General features: G+C 42.0%; 1 protein-coding gene across 1 annotated transcript; it reads right to left on the bottom strand.

Annotated features, from left to right (window-relative positions):
• Positions 1-8,331: 8,331 nt before the first annotated feature.
• On the bottom strand, positions 8,332-15,516 carry AWAT1 (acyl-CoA wax alcohol acyltransferase 1). The gene is made up of 7 exons (XM_064574836.1): positions 15,441-15,516; positions 14,163-14,270; positions 13,583-13,653; positions 12,383-12,587; positions 11,534-11,705; positions 8,895-9,094; positions 8,332-8,724 (listed from the first exon to the last, which is right to left on the bottom strand). Exons 1-7 carry the CDS (start codon positions 15,514-15,516, stop codon positions 8,570-8,572), a joined length of 987 nt encoding a protein of 328 aa, XP_064430906.1. The 3' UTR covers positions 8,332-8,569.
• Positions 15,517-15,655: the final 139 nt, after the last annotated feature.

Here is a 15,655-nt window from a genome sequence, read left to right as displayed (position 1 = left end):
AAAGGGGGAGGGAGAAGCAGACTCCCCGCTGAGCAGGGAGCCTGACGCGGGACTCCATCCCAGGACCCTGGGATCATGACCTGAGCTGAAGGCAGACACTTAACCGAGTGAGCCACCCAGGCACCCTTCTGCCCATTTGTTTTTTTCAGAATTTTTAAATTTATTTATATGACAGAGAGAGAGAGAGCACAAACAGGCGGAGTAGCAGGCAGAGGGAGAGGGAGAAGCAGGTTCCCCACTGAGCAAGGAGCCAGATGTGGGACTCTATCCCAGGATCCTGGGAACATGACCTGAGGCGAAGGCAGTCGCTTGACCAACTGAGTCACCCAAGCGTCCCCCTTCTGCCCATTTTTAAATTGGATTTTTTTGGTTTTTTTTTTTGTTGAGTTATATGAGTTCTTTATATATTTTAGATATTAACCCCTTATTGGATATATCATTTGCCAATATCTTTTCCCATTCACTTGGTTGACTTTTCATTTTGTTGATAGTTTCTTTTGCTGTGCAGCTTTTTTGTTTGATGCAGTCCTATTTGTTTATTTTTGCTTTTGTTTCCCTTGCTTGAGCAGACAAATCCAGAAAAATGTTGCTAAGGCCATTGTGCAAGAGATTACTGCCTATGTTTTCTTCTAGGAGTTTTGTGCTTTTAGGTTTTACATTTAGTTCTTTAATCCGTTTGAGTTTATTTTTGTGTATGGTGTAAGGAAGTGGTGGTCCAGTTTCATTCTTTTGCATGTAGCTGCCTGGCTTTCCCAACACCCTTTATTGAAGAGACTGTCTTTTCCCCCCATTGTATATTCTTGCCTCCTATGTCATAGGTTAATTGACCATATAAGTGTGGATTTATTTCTGGGCTCTCTATCTTGTTCCATTGATCTATGTGTCTATTTTTTCTGCCAGTAGTGTACTGTTTTGTTTTTTTTTTAAAGATTTTATTTATTTATTTGACAGAGAGAGAGATAGCAAGAGCAGGAACACAAGCAGCGGGAGTGGGAGAGGGAGAAGCAGGCTTCCCGCCAAGCAGGGAACCCGATGTGGGCCTCGATCCCAGGACCCTGGGATCATGACCTGAGCCGAAGGCAGACGCTTAACGACTGAGCCACCCAGGCACCCAGTAGCGTACTGTTTTGATTGCTACGGGTTTGTAGTAGCTCTTGACATCTGGGATTGTGATACCTCCAGCTTTGTTCTTCTTTCTCAAAATTGTTTTGGCTATTCAGGATCTTTTGTGGTTCCATACAAATTTTAAGATTATTTGTTTTAGTTCTGTGAAAAATACTATTGGTATTTTGGTAGGGATTGCATTGAACCCGTGGATTGCTTCGGATAGTATGGACACTTGAGCAATATTAATTTTTCCAATCCATGTGCATGGTACATCTTTTCATTTGTGACATCTTCAATTTCTTTCATCAATGTCTTATAGTTTTCAGAGTGCAGGTCTTTCATTTACTTGACTAAATTTTTTCCTAGGTATTTTCTTTGTGGTGCACTTGTAAATGGGGTTGTTTTCTTAATTTCTCTTTCTGCTACTTCATTATTAGTGTATAGAAATGCAGGTAATTTTTGCATATTAATTTTGTATCCTGCAACTTTACTGAATTAATTTTTTTAAGATTTTATTTTATTTATTTGAGAGAGAGAGAGAGAGACAGCTAGAGAGGGAACAGTGTGGGAGTGGGAGACGGAGAAGCAGGCTCCCGGCCGAGCAGGGAGCCCGATGCGGGGCTCGATCCCAGGACCCTGGGATCATGACCTGAGCCGAAGGCAGACGCTTAACGACTGAGCCACCCAGGTGCCCCCTGAATTAATTTTTTAGTACTAATAGTTTTTTGGTGGAGTCTTTCAGGTTTTCTATATATAATATCATTTAATAGCATGTCATCTGCAAATAATGACAGTTTTACTTCTTCCTTTCTGATTTGGATGCTTTTTATTTCTTTTCTTCCTCTGTTTGCTGTGGCTAAGATTTTCAGTACTGTATTGCATAAAAGTGACATGAGTGGACATCTTTATCTTGTTCCCGAACTTAGAGAAAACATTTTCAATTATTTTCCCATTGAGTATGATGTTGGCTGTGGTTTTTTCATATACGGCCTTTATTATGTTGAACTATGTTCCCTGTAGACCTGCTCTTTTGAGAGCTTTTACTATAAATGAATGCTGAATTTTGTCAAATGCTTTTTCTGCATCTACTGAAATGGTCATATGGTTTTTCTTGTTCATTTTGTTAATGTGGTATATCATGCTGATTGATTTGCAGATATTAAACCATCCCTGGAATAAATGCCACTTTATCATGGTACATGATCCATTTCATGTGTTGTTGAATTCAGTTTGCTAATATTTTGTTGAGGAGTTTTGCATCTAAGTTCGCCAGGGATATTGGCTTGTAGTTTTCTTTGTAGTGTCTTTGTCTGATTTGGGTATCAGGGTAATGATCATAATAGGATGAAGTTTGAAGTTTTCCTTCCTCTTTATTTTTTGGAATAGTTTGAGAAGGATAGGTATTAACTCTTCTTTAAATGTTTGGTAGAATTCACCTGTGAAGCCATCTGGTCCTGGAATGTTTGTTGGGAGGTTGTTTTATTACCAATTCAATTTCATTACTAATAAGCAGTCTGTTCAGATTTTCTTTTTCTTCCTGATACAGTCTTGGAAGACTGTATGTTTCTAGAAATTTATCCATTTCTTCTAGGTTGTCCAATTTGTTGACATATAATTTCTGATAGTAGTCTCTTATAATCCTTTGTATTTCTATGATGTCAGTTGTTACTTCTCCTTTATTTCTTTTTTAAAAAGTTTTAATTTTAATTCTAGTTAGTTAACAGTGTTATAGTAGTTTCAGGTGTACAATATTTCAACAATTCCATATATCACCTGGTGCTCATCACGACAAGTGTACTCCTTAATCCCCATCACCTATTTAATCCATCCCCCCACCTGCCTCTCCTCCGGTAACCATCAGTTTGTTCTCTATAGTTAAGTCTGTTTCTTGGTTTGCTTCTCTCTTTTTCCCCCCACATATTGATCTGTTCTGTTTCTTAAATTCCATATATGAGTGAAATCATATGGTATTTGTCTTTCTCTGACTGACTTTTTTTTCACTTAGCATTATACTCTCTAACTTCATCCACGTCCTTGCAAATGGCAAGATTTCATTCTTTTTATGGCTGAATAATATTCCATTGTATATATATACCACTTCTTCTTTATCCATCCATCAGTGGACACTTGGGCTGCCATAATTTGGTTATGGTAAATAGGGCTGCTATAAACATAGGGGTGCATATATCCCTTTGAATTAAGTGCTTTTGTATTCTTTCAGTAAATACCCAGTAGTGCAATTGCTGGATCGTAAAGTAGTTCTATTTTTAACTTTTTGAGGAACCTCCATACTGTTTTCCACACTGGCTGCACCAGTTTGCATTCCCGCCAACAACCTTTGATGTGTGACGAATACATTCCAGAGCATGTACCGTGAGACCAACAGTGCATGAGGGTTCCTTTTTCTCCACATCCTCACTAACACTTGTTTCTTGTGTTTTTGATTTTAGCCATTCTGACAAGTGTGATATCTCATTGTAGTTTTAGTTTGCGTTTCCCTGATGATGAGTGATGTTGAATATCTTTTCATGTGTCTGTTGTCCATCTGTATGTCTTCTTTGGAGAAATGTCTGCTCATGTCTTCTGCCCATTTTGTAATTGGATTATTTGTTTTTTGGGTGTTGGGCTGTATAAGTTCTTTATATATTTTGGATACTAACCCTTTATCAGGTATGTCATTTGCAACTATCTTCTCCCATTCCGTAGGTTGCTTTTTAGTTTTGTTGATTGTTTCCTTCACTGTGCAGAAGCTTTTTATTTGATGTGGTAGCAATAGTTTATTTTTGCTTTTAGTTCCCTTGCCTCAGGAGACATATCTAGAAAAATGTTGCTACGGCCAGTGTCAGAGAAATTACTGCCTGTGCTCTCTTCTTCTATATTCATTATTTATTTCTAATTTTACTGTACTGAGTCTTGTGACTATAGTACGTGGAATTTCTGCCTTTTATATTAAGAGCATTTTGAATTCAAATACTGAATAGTAGTTGTGAAAGATTCATGTGCACTTGAAAAGAAAGTCTAATTCCTGTCCTAATCATTAAGTTCTTATCACTTGACAGTCTAGTCTACATTATTTATTGTATTAGTCAGCTCCATACTTTTTAAAAATTAGCTTTTTGTTTACTTGATTTGTCATATTCTAACAGCCGAGTGTTGAAGTCTCCAATCACACGATATGACCTTTGATGTATGAGGAATTCCAAAGCACATACTGTGAGACCATATGATTTTCATCCATAAATGCAGAGAAAGGATTACTGAAAATTTCCTCCTTTACACCCTTAATGGGGTTAACCATAAATAAAGACTGACAAAATCGAGTTCTCATTAGTAGAGCCAACAAAACGCTATGGAAGAATGGAGCAAGGGGTTATTAAATCTTCCTGGTGAAGGCTTCACTAAGGTGATATTTGATGTGGACTTAAAACACGAATACGCTTTGCCATGTAGAGAGAACATGTGCAAAAGCAAAGAAAGGTGAAATTATTCAGAAAACATGAAGTAGTCCAGTGTACTACTTTAGACCATGATAGGGAGTGATTGGAAATTCATAGGGGTCAGAGTATGAAGGGTCTTTGTTGAATTCATGATGGACCTATTATATGTATGGGGAAGCATTGAACTCTCTGACAGTAAGTACGGATCTTCCCTCTATGGGGCAGTGCTCTGGATATCACTCAAGTACTCTGCTCACTTTCTGCCTCCATGATTACCTCTGAAGGTCCCTGTACATTTGGCCCACTAGGGTCACCAGCCTGGCCACTCTTTGTAAATGTCCCTTGCTTGCCCTCACATTCCATGATCAAGTCTTACTGATTAGTTCCTTTGATGATCAGCTCATACAAAGTTATTGTGACATCCAGAGTGAGGAGCAAAACCTTAGAGTATTAGAGTATCTCAAAAATATTCAGGGAGGGAGGAGGAGAGATAGGGAGAACAAGAGATTGCATTGTGGTGTAGAGGCTGAGGGTGAAGAGAAAAGATATGGGGGAAATGAATTTTCTAGAAGGAGCATGTGGCTGATGCTAATAAGAAAGCAAAGGCTTTTTTTTTTTTTTAACTCTTTTAGGTATAGCCTCATTCCCATGTGTGTCCTTGAGATTCTTTTCTGAAAAAAATCTGCTGTAGTTTGCTCTTCCTGGACAAACCAAACAGGTGAGAACAATTCAAATCCAAGTCCCCCCTTTATTCAGTTACCTTTTCATTACCTCATGAGGTTTTGACCCATCCAATCAACCCCAGTGACTCCTACCATGACTTCTCCCAATCTGATAGGCTCCCAAATCAGATCAGCCACTTTCTCTATATTACCAGCAGCCTTCTCTGCCATGCCAAGGGGTTTGAACTTTATCTTGTAGACCAGCATTTGCAAAACTGTATTTAGAGAAACACTAAATGTTCCATGTGATGGTAATAAGTGTTATTTGAAACAAGGGTTCCATTGTCAGGTAAGTTTGGGAAATACTAAATACTCCTTCTTGGATAGTCACAAAGCCCATTAGTGTAGTGAAGATTCTGAAAATATTTCAGTAAATACATCTGTCTAATTTTGTTTAATCCAGCATCTCCCACAGTTATTTAACCACATAATCATTTTTTCTGTGCAATATTTATTAACATCTATGGAACATTAATGGTACCCAGAACATAATTCAGGATATGCTGGTATTTCAAAGTAGAGGACTAACAAGTCAGATTTAAGCATTAGTAAGAGCACTCTGGCACCAGTGTGATGAATGGATTGATTAGAGAGGACTCTAGCAGAAGAAGTGGCAATTGTCTAGGAATGTTGGTGAGGGCTTTGACAAGGTTGTGACAGTGGAGAAGGGAAGAGGACACACTGGATTAATATTGAGGTGGTAGAATTAACAGGATTTGGTGATAAAAAGTCAGATTGGGAGGGGGAAGATGTTTCATCTGCTACCGGTATGTTGATGTTAAAATGTTTGTTAGAGATTGGTAAGTTGGATATATTGGTTTTGAGGGAAATCACTTATGAGAGAAATCTGGGTTAGAAATGGATATTTGAGACTGAAACAGTATAAAGTGAGAATAGAGTGGGCCCCACCAAAACTGAATATTTAAGAGGTATGAAATAAGAAAAGTAAAAAAGGCTAATCTAAAATTTCCCCCCTTTTTCACTTTATTGAGATATAACTGATGTATAACAGTGTGTAAGTTTAAGGTGCAACATGATGATTTGGTATACATATATTGCAAAATGATTACAGTAAGGTTAGTTAAGACATCCATCACCTCACATAATTACAATTTCTTGTGGTGAGAACACTTAAGATCTACTTTCTTAGCAATTTTCAAGTATTTCAAGCATTATTATTAATTATAGTCATCAAATTGTACAGTAGATCCCAGAAATTATTCATATTATAATTGGAAATTTGTACCCATTGGCATTGGCCAACATCTCCCCATTTCCCCTATTTCCTAGCCCCTGACAATCACCATTCTATACACTGTTTTTATGAGTTTGGCATTTTTTTTTTCTTTTAGATTTCACATGTAACTGAGATCATACAGTTTTTGTCTTTCTCTGTCAGACTTATTTCACTTAGCATAATGCCCTCAAGGTCCATCCATGTTGTTGCAGATCGCAGGATTTCCTTCTTTTGAATGATGAATATTATTCCATTATATCCACATCTTATTTATGCATTCATCCGTCAATGGACACTTAGGTTGTTTCCATGTCTTGGCTATTGTGAATAATGTTGCAAAGAATATGGGGGTGCAGGTATCTCTTTGAAATAATGATTTCATTTCCTATGGATACCCACATGTGGGATTGCTGGATCATATGGTAGTTCGATTTTCAATTTTTTGAGGAACCTCCATCTGTTTTCCGTAGTGGCTGCACCAATTTACATTACCACCATTAGTGCATGAGGATTTGCTTTTCTCCACATCCTTGCCAACACTTATCTTTTGTCTTTTTGGTAGTAGTCATTCTAACAGGCATGAGGTAATATCTCACTGTGGTTTTAATTTTTCATTTCCCCGATGATTAGTGAAGTTGAGCATCTTTTTATGTACCTGTTGGCCATTTGGATGTTTCTTTGGAAAAATGTCTATTTAAGTCCTCTGCCCACTTTAAAATCAGATTTTTTGCTATTGAGTTGAATGAGTTTTAAAATAGTCTTTTAACTTTTGTTCTTTTGCTAAGTGTTGTTGTTGTTGTTGTTTTTAGTATAGTTGAAACATAGTATTATGTTAGTTTCAGGTGTATACCTTTGCTGTGTTTCTAAGTGTGTCTTTTGTTGGTTGCCTTGTGAAGGAACAGACATCTGTGTTTTTATTTACTCTTTTAAAATTCTCAGAATACAGCTTTAAGAAAACTTTTAAGCAGAACTTAGTAAGACTTTAAAATATGGATATAAAGCGAATTTCCCATAGTAGACTCAGGATGGCAGCAAATACCTTGGGGTTATGGTGTGAGAGGACCATCGTGACAAAATGACCCATGTGAAATGCCTCTGCCAACTGAAAAGTAATCTTAAAGTTGTGTTTGACTTATGTAAAAGGCATGATTGTTAGGTTAGTGTTGTGGAGATAAGGGAAGCCTTTATATTTGGAGGCAGCAGATTACTACACAAAAACCCATACATGAGTGTTATCCATAGCAGCCCAAAAGTGGAAAGAACCCAAAAGTCCATCAACTGGTGAATGAACGAAAACTGTTGTATATATGTGCAACGCAATATTATTCAGCCATAAAAAGAATGAAGTACTGGTACATGCTACAACATGGATGAGCCTTGAGAACATGCTAAGAGAAAGAAGCCAGTCCTGAAAAAACCACATAGTCTATTATTCCATTTATATGAAATGTCCAGAAATGGCAAATCCATAGAAATGGAAAGTAAATTAGTGTTTGCTAGTGGCTGGGAGAGATGACGGAATGGGGAGTGACTGCTAATGCGTAGCGGCTTTCCTATTTAGGGTGCTGAACAATGTTCTAAAATTAGCGGTAGTGGTTGCACAACTCTGTGAATATACTCAGTACTACTGAATTTTACACTTTAAACAGGTTAAACTTATGGTATGCAAAAAAAAGTCTCAATTAAAAAATGCATTATGACAAAATAGCAACAGCAACCACCAGAGTGGTGGCTACTTGGGCTGTTTGGCTATCACTTGAGTCCTTCAGGACCTGGGGGGTTGGGCTTAGGGAGGAAAGCCAGTAGGGAGCAAGGAAGGAAGCATGTCTGTGCCTAGGGTGCCCATGGCTGGGCCTGAGGGGCCTCAGGGTGCCCCCTTTTTGTGGAGTGACTGAGTGAAGCTTCTTAGGACAGCAACTATGAGGGCTTTGTGGCAAGGAAGGAATTCCTAATGTCCTCCCCTACCACACATAGCCTTCCCTTATCTCCTTTTCTCCCCCTCTTGGTTAGCAGCAAATGAGTCTCCTCTTCAAGGTACATGCTCTTGGGCACGCAAGCCCATTCAGTCACAGGAAAATCAGCTTTTGGGTCTCTGAGCAGCCACACTGGGTCTTATGCTGGTCAAACAGTTTGCACAGGGCATCCATATAGAGTGCATGGTATTTGTCCACCATTTCCTGGCTTGGTTTTTCAATTTTGGGCAGTGGCAGAGGCTCCCCAACTGGAGATGGGAAAAGAGAAGGGACAAGTGTTAGAATCTTCTCTTCCTTTAACCTCCTTCTTCCCTGGGCCGGATTCTCTCACTTGCCAAGTCAACTCCCTGATTCTCCCTCTCTGAGGTTGAGGTCAGGAAAGAGCTGATGTGGACTTGGGGCTGAAAGCAGCACTCACCCACAGTGACGATAGGCAGCGAGTATGGCAGGAGCCCATAGGAGCCTTGGCAGAAGCCTCTTCCATAGAAGACACAAAAATAGAAACCAAAGATTCTGCGGAAGGAGCTCTGGAACTTGTACATCCAGCTGTCCTTATGGAATTGCACCTGATCATATACCTCAGTTTCTCCAAAAGTGAAGGTGGGGACCAGATGAGCCCTGAAGGAAAATCCCGATTTATTTCTTAAACACAGGCTAGGATGAGAACCACTCAGGAAGAACATTTGTTCCTGGCCAGGCTCCCAGCTATATAAAATCCCTGCAACATAAAGCATTTCTTCTTGCACTAAACAGGGCTCCCATATTTACTGTCTCTTGTCTTGAAATGTTCAAATCTAGTGAGAATGCTATCTCTGGGCCAGGATCACAAGGGCAAGATATGGGGTATAGGGAAGGAAGAGGGTTTTGGGCAGAGATCCCCAGAAACTTATATCATGGTAAAGAAAAGCTTCCAGGAATTGTCACGCAGGGAAATATCTGACTCTGTTTCTACTAGTAGGAAGCATAGAGATGATGATAATATTGCACAGATGCATATATTTTAATATGCCCATCACCCACGGGACTATGCATAAGGTATTCTGTCCCTTGAGATTAGAGAAGAGAAAATTTGTGTCCCTCTTGGGCCATAGGTAGAGAATCAGGCTCCTGAAGTCTTCCTGTGAGAGAAGAGTAAAGAGAACATGGCCTCTCTTATACAAACCTTTGTGAGTTACTAGTAATTTCTCTGCACTTTGATATATGTTACCTTACTGGATCCTCACAGCAGAGACAGTGTGGGGCACAGTGGAAGGTGGTGGTATTTTCTTTATCTTACAGATCCAGAAGTCCAGGTTCTGAAGGGGAAAGTTCACTCAGGCAGTCAGTGAATGGCATGACCTGGGCTAGAACCCAGGATTCCTTCCTCCCAGCTCAGAACTCTCTCCCCTACATTATGCTCCAACCTGATGAACAGGCCACTCAGGCAAGGTCCTTAGGCGAACTACTTTTCTCTGAGTCAGAAATAGGACAATTATTTCTGTGTTCAGTGGGCTGGCCTCCTGACCTTATGGTGCACCCCACAGTTCCAGCCTTGGGCACCTGCCCTTTACCTCCCATCTCTATCCCTCAGTTAGAGTGGCTAATAATTATCTACCACTTACTGTGTGCCAGACACATTTGGTGTTTTATGTGGATGACTTCATTTAATAATCAAGTCAAAAAATGGGCAGAAGACATGAACAGACACTTCTCTGAAGAAGACATACAAATGGCTAACAGACACATGAAAAAATGTTCATCATCATTAGCCATCAGGGAAATTTGAATCAAAACCACATTGAGATACCATCTTACACCAGTTAGAATGGCAAAAATTGATAAGGCAAGAAACAACAAATGTTGGAGAGATTGTGGAGAAAGGGGAACCCTCTTACACTGTTGGTGGGAATGCAAGTTGGTACAGCCACTTTGGAAATCAGTGTGGAGGTGCCTCAAAAATGTAAAAATAGAGCTACCCTATGACCCAGCAATTGCACTCCTGGGTGTTTACCCCAAAGACACAGATGTAGTGAAAAGAAGGGCCACATGCACCCCAAGGTTCATAGCAGCAATGTCTGCAATAGCCAAACTGTGGAAAGAGTTGAGATGCCCTTCAACAGATGAATGGATAAAGATGTGGTCCATATATACAATAGAATATTACTCAGCCATCAGAAAGGATGAATACCCAACGTTTACATCAACATGGATGGGACTGGAGGAGATTATGCTAAGTGAAATAAGTCAAGCAGAGGAAGTCAATTATTATACGGTTTCACTTATTTGTGGAACATAAGGAATAGCATGGAGGACATTAGGAGAAGGAAGGGAAATATGAAGGGGGGAAATCGGAGGGGGAGATGAACTGTGAGAGAGTAAGGACTCCGAGAAACAAACTGAGGGTTTTAGAGCGGAGGGTGGGTGGGGGGATGGGTTAGTCCGGTGATGGGTATTAAGGAGGGCACATATTGCATGAAGCACTGTGTGTTATACGCAAACAATGAATCATGGAACAATACATCAAAAACTAATGATGTAATGTATGGTGGTTAGCTAACATAATAAAAAAAAGAAACCCCACAATTACCCTATGGAGTAGGTACAATTATTAGTAGCCACATTATGAAAATGAAAACACCAAGACTCAGAATGGTTAACTAATCTGTCTCAGAGAGTAACAGTAAGTTATGGAACCAGGATTCAAATCAGGCCCCTGACTTCAGATTCTGTGCACATACTCACCATACTGTACTGCCTGCCCCTTGCACTTACCATTAACAAACAGATATAGATATTGATATTGCTAGAGATGATGTGGGCATCATCTGTATATTAGGAGAGTCCTAGCCAAGCCCCCTGATAATGAATCTGGGTTTCTGGTTTGGCTTCCTGAGAATTGGTCCAGCTAGTTTAGAAGGAGTGGATGACATAAACCTTTTAAAAATGCTATGGCCATCTCCCTTATGCACTAGTAAGTTCCACGAGGGCAAGACTCACGTCTGATTCATCTTGGCATCACCTAGCATGTGATGCTGCTCAGAGAAGGCCATCCACCCCTGCCCTGGGAGGAACACCTACCCATGCTGGAGGGCCGTGCGCACAAACCCCTTGCGCTTCTGGAGGATGAGGGTGGTGGTGTTGGGCACACTTTGCAGGGCCTCTCCCACCCCTCCTACTACGATGCCCACAAGGTTGCCAGTGCCATGGCTTAGCAGGTAGTCGATAGCTGGCTGACTCACGGAGCACACACCTAAAGAGAATCAAAGAGCAGAGAGAGGAGCAAAATAAGGGGAGGGGGAAATGGCTGAGAGGGAACACTCTCTGCTTACTCCTCATTGGCTTGTCCATGTGCCCTCTGTTCCCATGAGTCCCAGAAGTAGAATCAATGAGATGGGACCAAGGGTGTGGAGAAAAGAAGGCTGAGGGCAAACCCAGCATGTTTCACTTTGAGGCAATATCTCCATTCATAGGAGACATTAGGTTGAAACTATAGTAGGAAGGTTTCCAGTGGGATAACCAGAAGAACTTTCTGAATCTCAACTATGATCTTACTCTTTTCTTTTCCTCTATTGCCACCAAATAGCAAAAGTTATTCTTTACTGAGCATGTACTCTGTGGCAGGTACTATATTGAACGCTTTACTTGTATGATCTCATTTAGCCGTCACACCAAATCTGAGGTTAGACTATTATCATCAGCATCTCCTTACAGATGAAGAAAGTGAGACCGGTAGCTTGCTCAAGACCACACAGTAGGCAGCAGAGCCAGGATTCAAACCCAGTTTAGCTCCAGAACATATGCTTTTAACTACTATGCTTTGATGGTTTTGGGGGAGAGGTGATTGAGAGGTAGGGGATGGGGCTTAAAAACGTGAGTCTCCCAGCAGAGAAATGGGCCAGAAGCTCCAGTAAGTATGGTCAGAAGTACCTTTGGCCATGAGGTACTCCCTAACAAAGGGGATCCTGAAGAACCAGGACAGTGTGGCCAAGTGGGGAGTGATGCCTGGGAAGATCTTCGAGAAGCCTGTGGCTTCAGTGCAGAAGTTGCAGAAGGGTCCAAAGGTCAAGAGGCCATGAGGGTGAACCCCCATGATGTAGTTGTGCTCAGGTGACAGGTCTTTAGTCTTCAGGATCTGCAGCCATGAAAAGAAGTGCCAGAGGTGGTGAAATAAGGTCACATGAAGAAGCAAAGGTGAAGACACTTCAGGGATCAGGGCGCTCTCTAAAGCAGAGCTTTTCAACAGCTAGGCCATGAGTGGGTTTCAGGGGGCCAAGATATCGGTCTCCTCAGCCCCTGGAAAGCCAGGAAGGATCTGGGGCAGCTAGAACTGCTGGACCTCTGCCCCATGGGTGGTTGCAAGTAGTTCCGGCCATTTATCTCAATGCGCTTTATGCATAGTATCATTTTGTACCAGTGTTTAAGTGAAAAGGTCGGCAAGTTCTGCTCTAAAAATTGGGGCAACGTTTGTTGTCTACTCCAAAGAATGCTCAGAGGACCAGCATAGCACTACATTTCTAGATCGTCTTCCTGATATTTTCTCCTCCCAACCCCCTTCCAGTTTCTGCCTAAGTAACTTCTATTGAACTTGAAAACCCTGCCTAAATATCACCACGTCTGTGAAGCTTTTTCTTTTCTTTTATTCTTATGTTAATCCCCATACATTACATCATTAGTTTTAGATGAAGTGTTCCATGATTCATTGTTTGTGCACTGTGAAGCTTTTTCTTACCCCTCATCTGAACTACTTGTGTACCATGTACCAAACTATAAATACATACTTGTCTGTCCTTCTCATTAGATGTGAGCACCTTGATGACAGATTGCATCCTACTCACTTCTCTGTACCTCTAACATGTAGTACAGAGTAGGCTTTCAATCAACGTTTGTTAAACTGAACTGAACTGTATTTGCGTTTCTGCCTGTGTCATCTGGTAGGTCATGCCAAGGGTGTACAAAGTATGCTAGCAGAGTAGCAAGTACCAGCCACAACGTTGGGTCTTGAAGTATGTCTAGCCTGCCCTGAGACTTCTCTGGTATGCTCATTTTCCTTATGGACAACCCTAGTTATTTGGCATAAATGCCTAGTATTTTGGGAACTGCTGGGGATGCCGGGAAAGAGACACTTACCGTAATGGGAAAATAGTCCCTGAGGTGGGTCCAGATACACAAGTTCCTTACCCAGCCTGAACGCCTGCCACCTGAGAGAGAAATATCAGTGGGGGATGGTGTCTGTGTGTGCCAACCCCATCCTTCCCACTCACTCAGGGCTTTCCTAACAGCATGGAGGGGCCATGGCTCTGCTAGAGAGGTGGAAAAGGAAGAGACCCCAAGACGGTCCTGGCTGGCCCAGGTCCTGTGACTCTGAGAACTTGGATGAGAGACCTTGGATATCCAGGAGTGGGACTCCCTGGTTACAGGTTAAGCTGGAACATTCTTTTTTTTTTTTAAATAAGTTTTTGTTTTGTTTTTTAAAAGATTTTATTTATTTATTTGACAGAGAGAGACACAGCGAGAGAGGGAACACAAGCAGGGGGAGTGGGAGGAGAAGCAGGCTTCCCGCGGAGCAGGGAGCCCGATGTGGGGCTCCATCCCAGGACCCCGGGATCATGACCCGGGCCGAAGGCAGACGCCTAATGACTGAGTCACCCAGGCGACCCTAAGCTGGAACATTCTTAGGCCATGTTCTTTCTAGGTCCACGAGTCTTACCTTGATCTGGGGTCTTTCGGTCCAAGAAAAACCAGGCAAAGTAAAGCACTGGCAGTGGCCACAAGGATGTAAACAGCAAGTAAATGAACAATGGCTGCAAGATAAAAACTGATGAGGGAGCAGGTCAGACCAAAATTGTTCTGCCAGCAGAACTTGCCCATGTACATCTGCATTAAGAGCCCCCCAAACTACCCAAGCTTCTGGTCCTGGCCTTCTGCACAGTCTAGCTCCTGCCCATCCTGCATCCATGTCTACTTGGCCTTCAAACATTTCCTCTATCATCTACCATACACCAGCCCTCTTTCTCTAATTCCCCATCATCCCTGTCCACTTGCTTCCTCAGCCACTCACCATCCCTCTACTCCTTCCTCCTCCCTGCCTGCCACCAGCTTTCCTCCCTGCTCCCATTCATCCACCATCTTTCCCTTCTTGTCTCCTGTCTCCTTTGCTATTCATCATCCCCAAACCCTTGTTAAACCACTAGCTCATCATCCTTCCTTGCCCATATACTATCCATATCTCCCCACACCCTGCACACTAAGCATCTGCATCCCTCTACTTCTTCCCATTCACCATTCTTTTTTTAAAGAAGATTTTATTTATTTATCTGACAGAGAGAGAAAAAGCGCACAAGTAGGGGGAGCGGCAGGCAGAGGGAGAAGCAGGCTCCCCGCTGAGCAGGGAGCCCAATGTGGGGCTCCATCAAAGCACCCTGGGATCATGACCTGAGCCAAAGGCTGATGCTTAACCGACTGAGCCACCCAGACGCCCCCCACCCCTGCCATTCACCATTCTTGTCCTCTTGCTCATTCACCATTCCTTCCATTGTCACTATCTCCCCACATGCTACCACCCCACCCCCTCCCAGAATGGAAAACTCTATGGTTTAAACATAGGCTATACTTCTCCAAGTCTGTAATTCTAATGCTTCTTCTGTCCCACTCCCCGTGCTTTATGCTCATGGACATATCATGCCTATTCCCTGGGCCTCATTTCCCCTTTCCAGATAGTGAGGGTTAAGAAGTGGCTGAAATTAGCCCGATCTACTCATATCCATCATGACCCTGTTCTACTCCTCTGCCTGCTCTCACTGCCTCCTGTGGCTCTATCTCTTCCTTCTCCAGGGTGTTCGTGGGACTCAAGACTCCTTGGCTTTACTCTGTAGTACCATCTGAGATGACCAAAGGTTAGATATGAGACTTCCCATGAGCATGAAGAAGATCTGACCCTGGCCTCTGACTCTGGCTTCTTGCCGTGCACTCTAGGATCAGTACTCACCTATGGCAAGGTAGCTCAAGGGCCACTGCAGAAGTAGCAGACTCTGGAAGTGTGTAGGCTGCTTGAAACAAGGCATGATGCTCAGGAGCCTGAGGAAGACAAAGATCCCCGAACACTCTTCCAACCAATGGTGCCACCAGCCTCTTGAAGCGTGCTCGATAGTGAATGCATATGATCAGGAGGATTTTCACCTGCCCTTTTCCTTCTTTGTCCTG

This window comes from Mirounga angustirostris, unplaced genomic scaffold (assembly GCF_029215605.1).
Source record: "Mirounga angustirostris isolate CCGP_5_RB_7025 unplaced genomic scaffold, mMirAng1.0.hap1 SCAF_11, whole genome shotgun sequence".
Classification (NCBI taxonomy): domain Eukaryota; kingdom Metazoa; phylum Chordata; class Mammalia; order Carnivora; family Phocidae; genus Mirounga; species Mirounga angustirostris.
This window is presented reverse-complemented; position numbering and strand designations above follow the sequence as displayed.

Bases quoted from the DNA above. Each gene is read 5' to 3' on its own strand.
- AWAT1 (XM_064574836.1), bottom strand. From the start codon at position 15,516: ATGCCTTGTTTCAAGCAGCCTACACACTTCCAGAGTCTGCTACTTCTG. The intron at 14,271-15,440 runs GTGAGTACTGAT...CTCCCTCATCAG, and splicing joins CTTGAGCTACCTTGCCATAG to TTTTTATCTTGCAGCCATTG. The intron at 13,654-14,162 runs GTAAGACTCGTG...TTTCTCTCTCAG, and splicing joins CCGAAAGACCCCAGATCAAG to GTGGCAGGCGTTCAGGCTGG.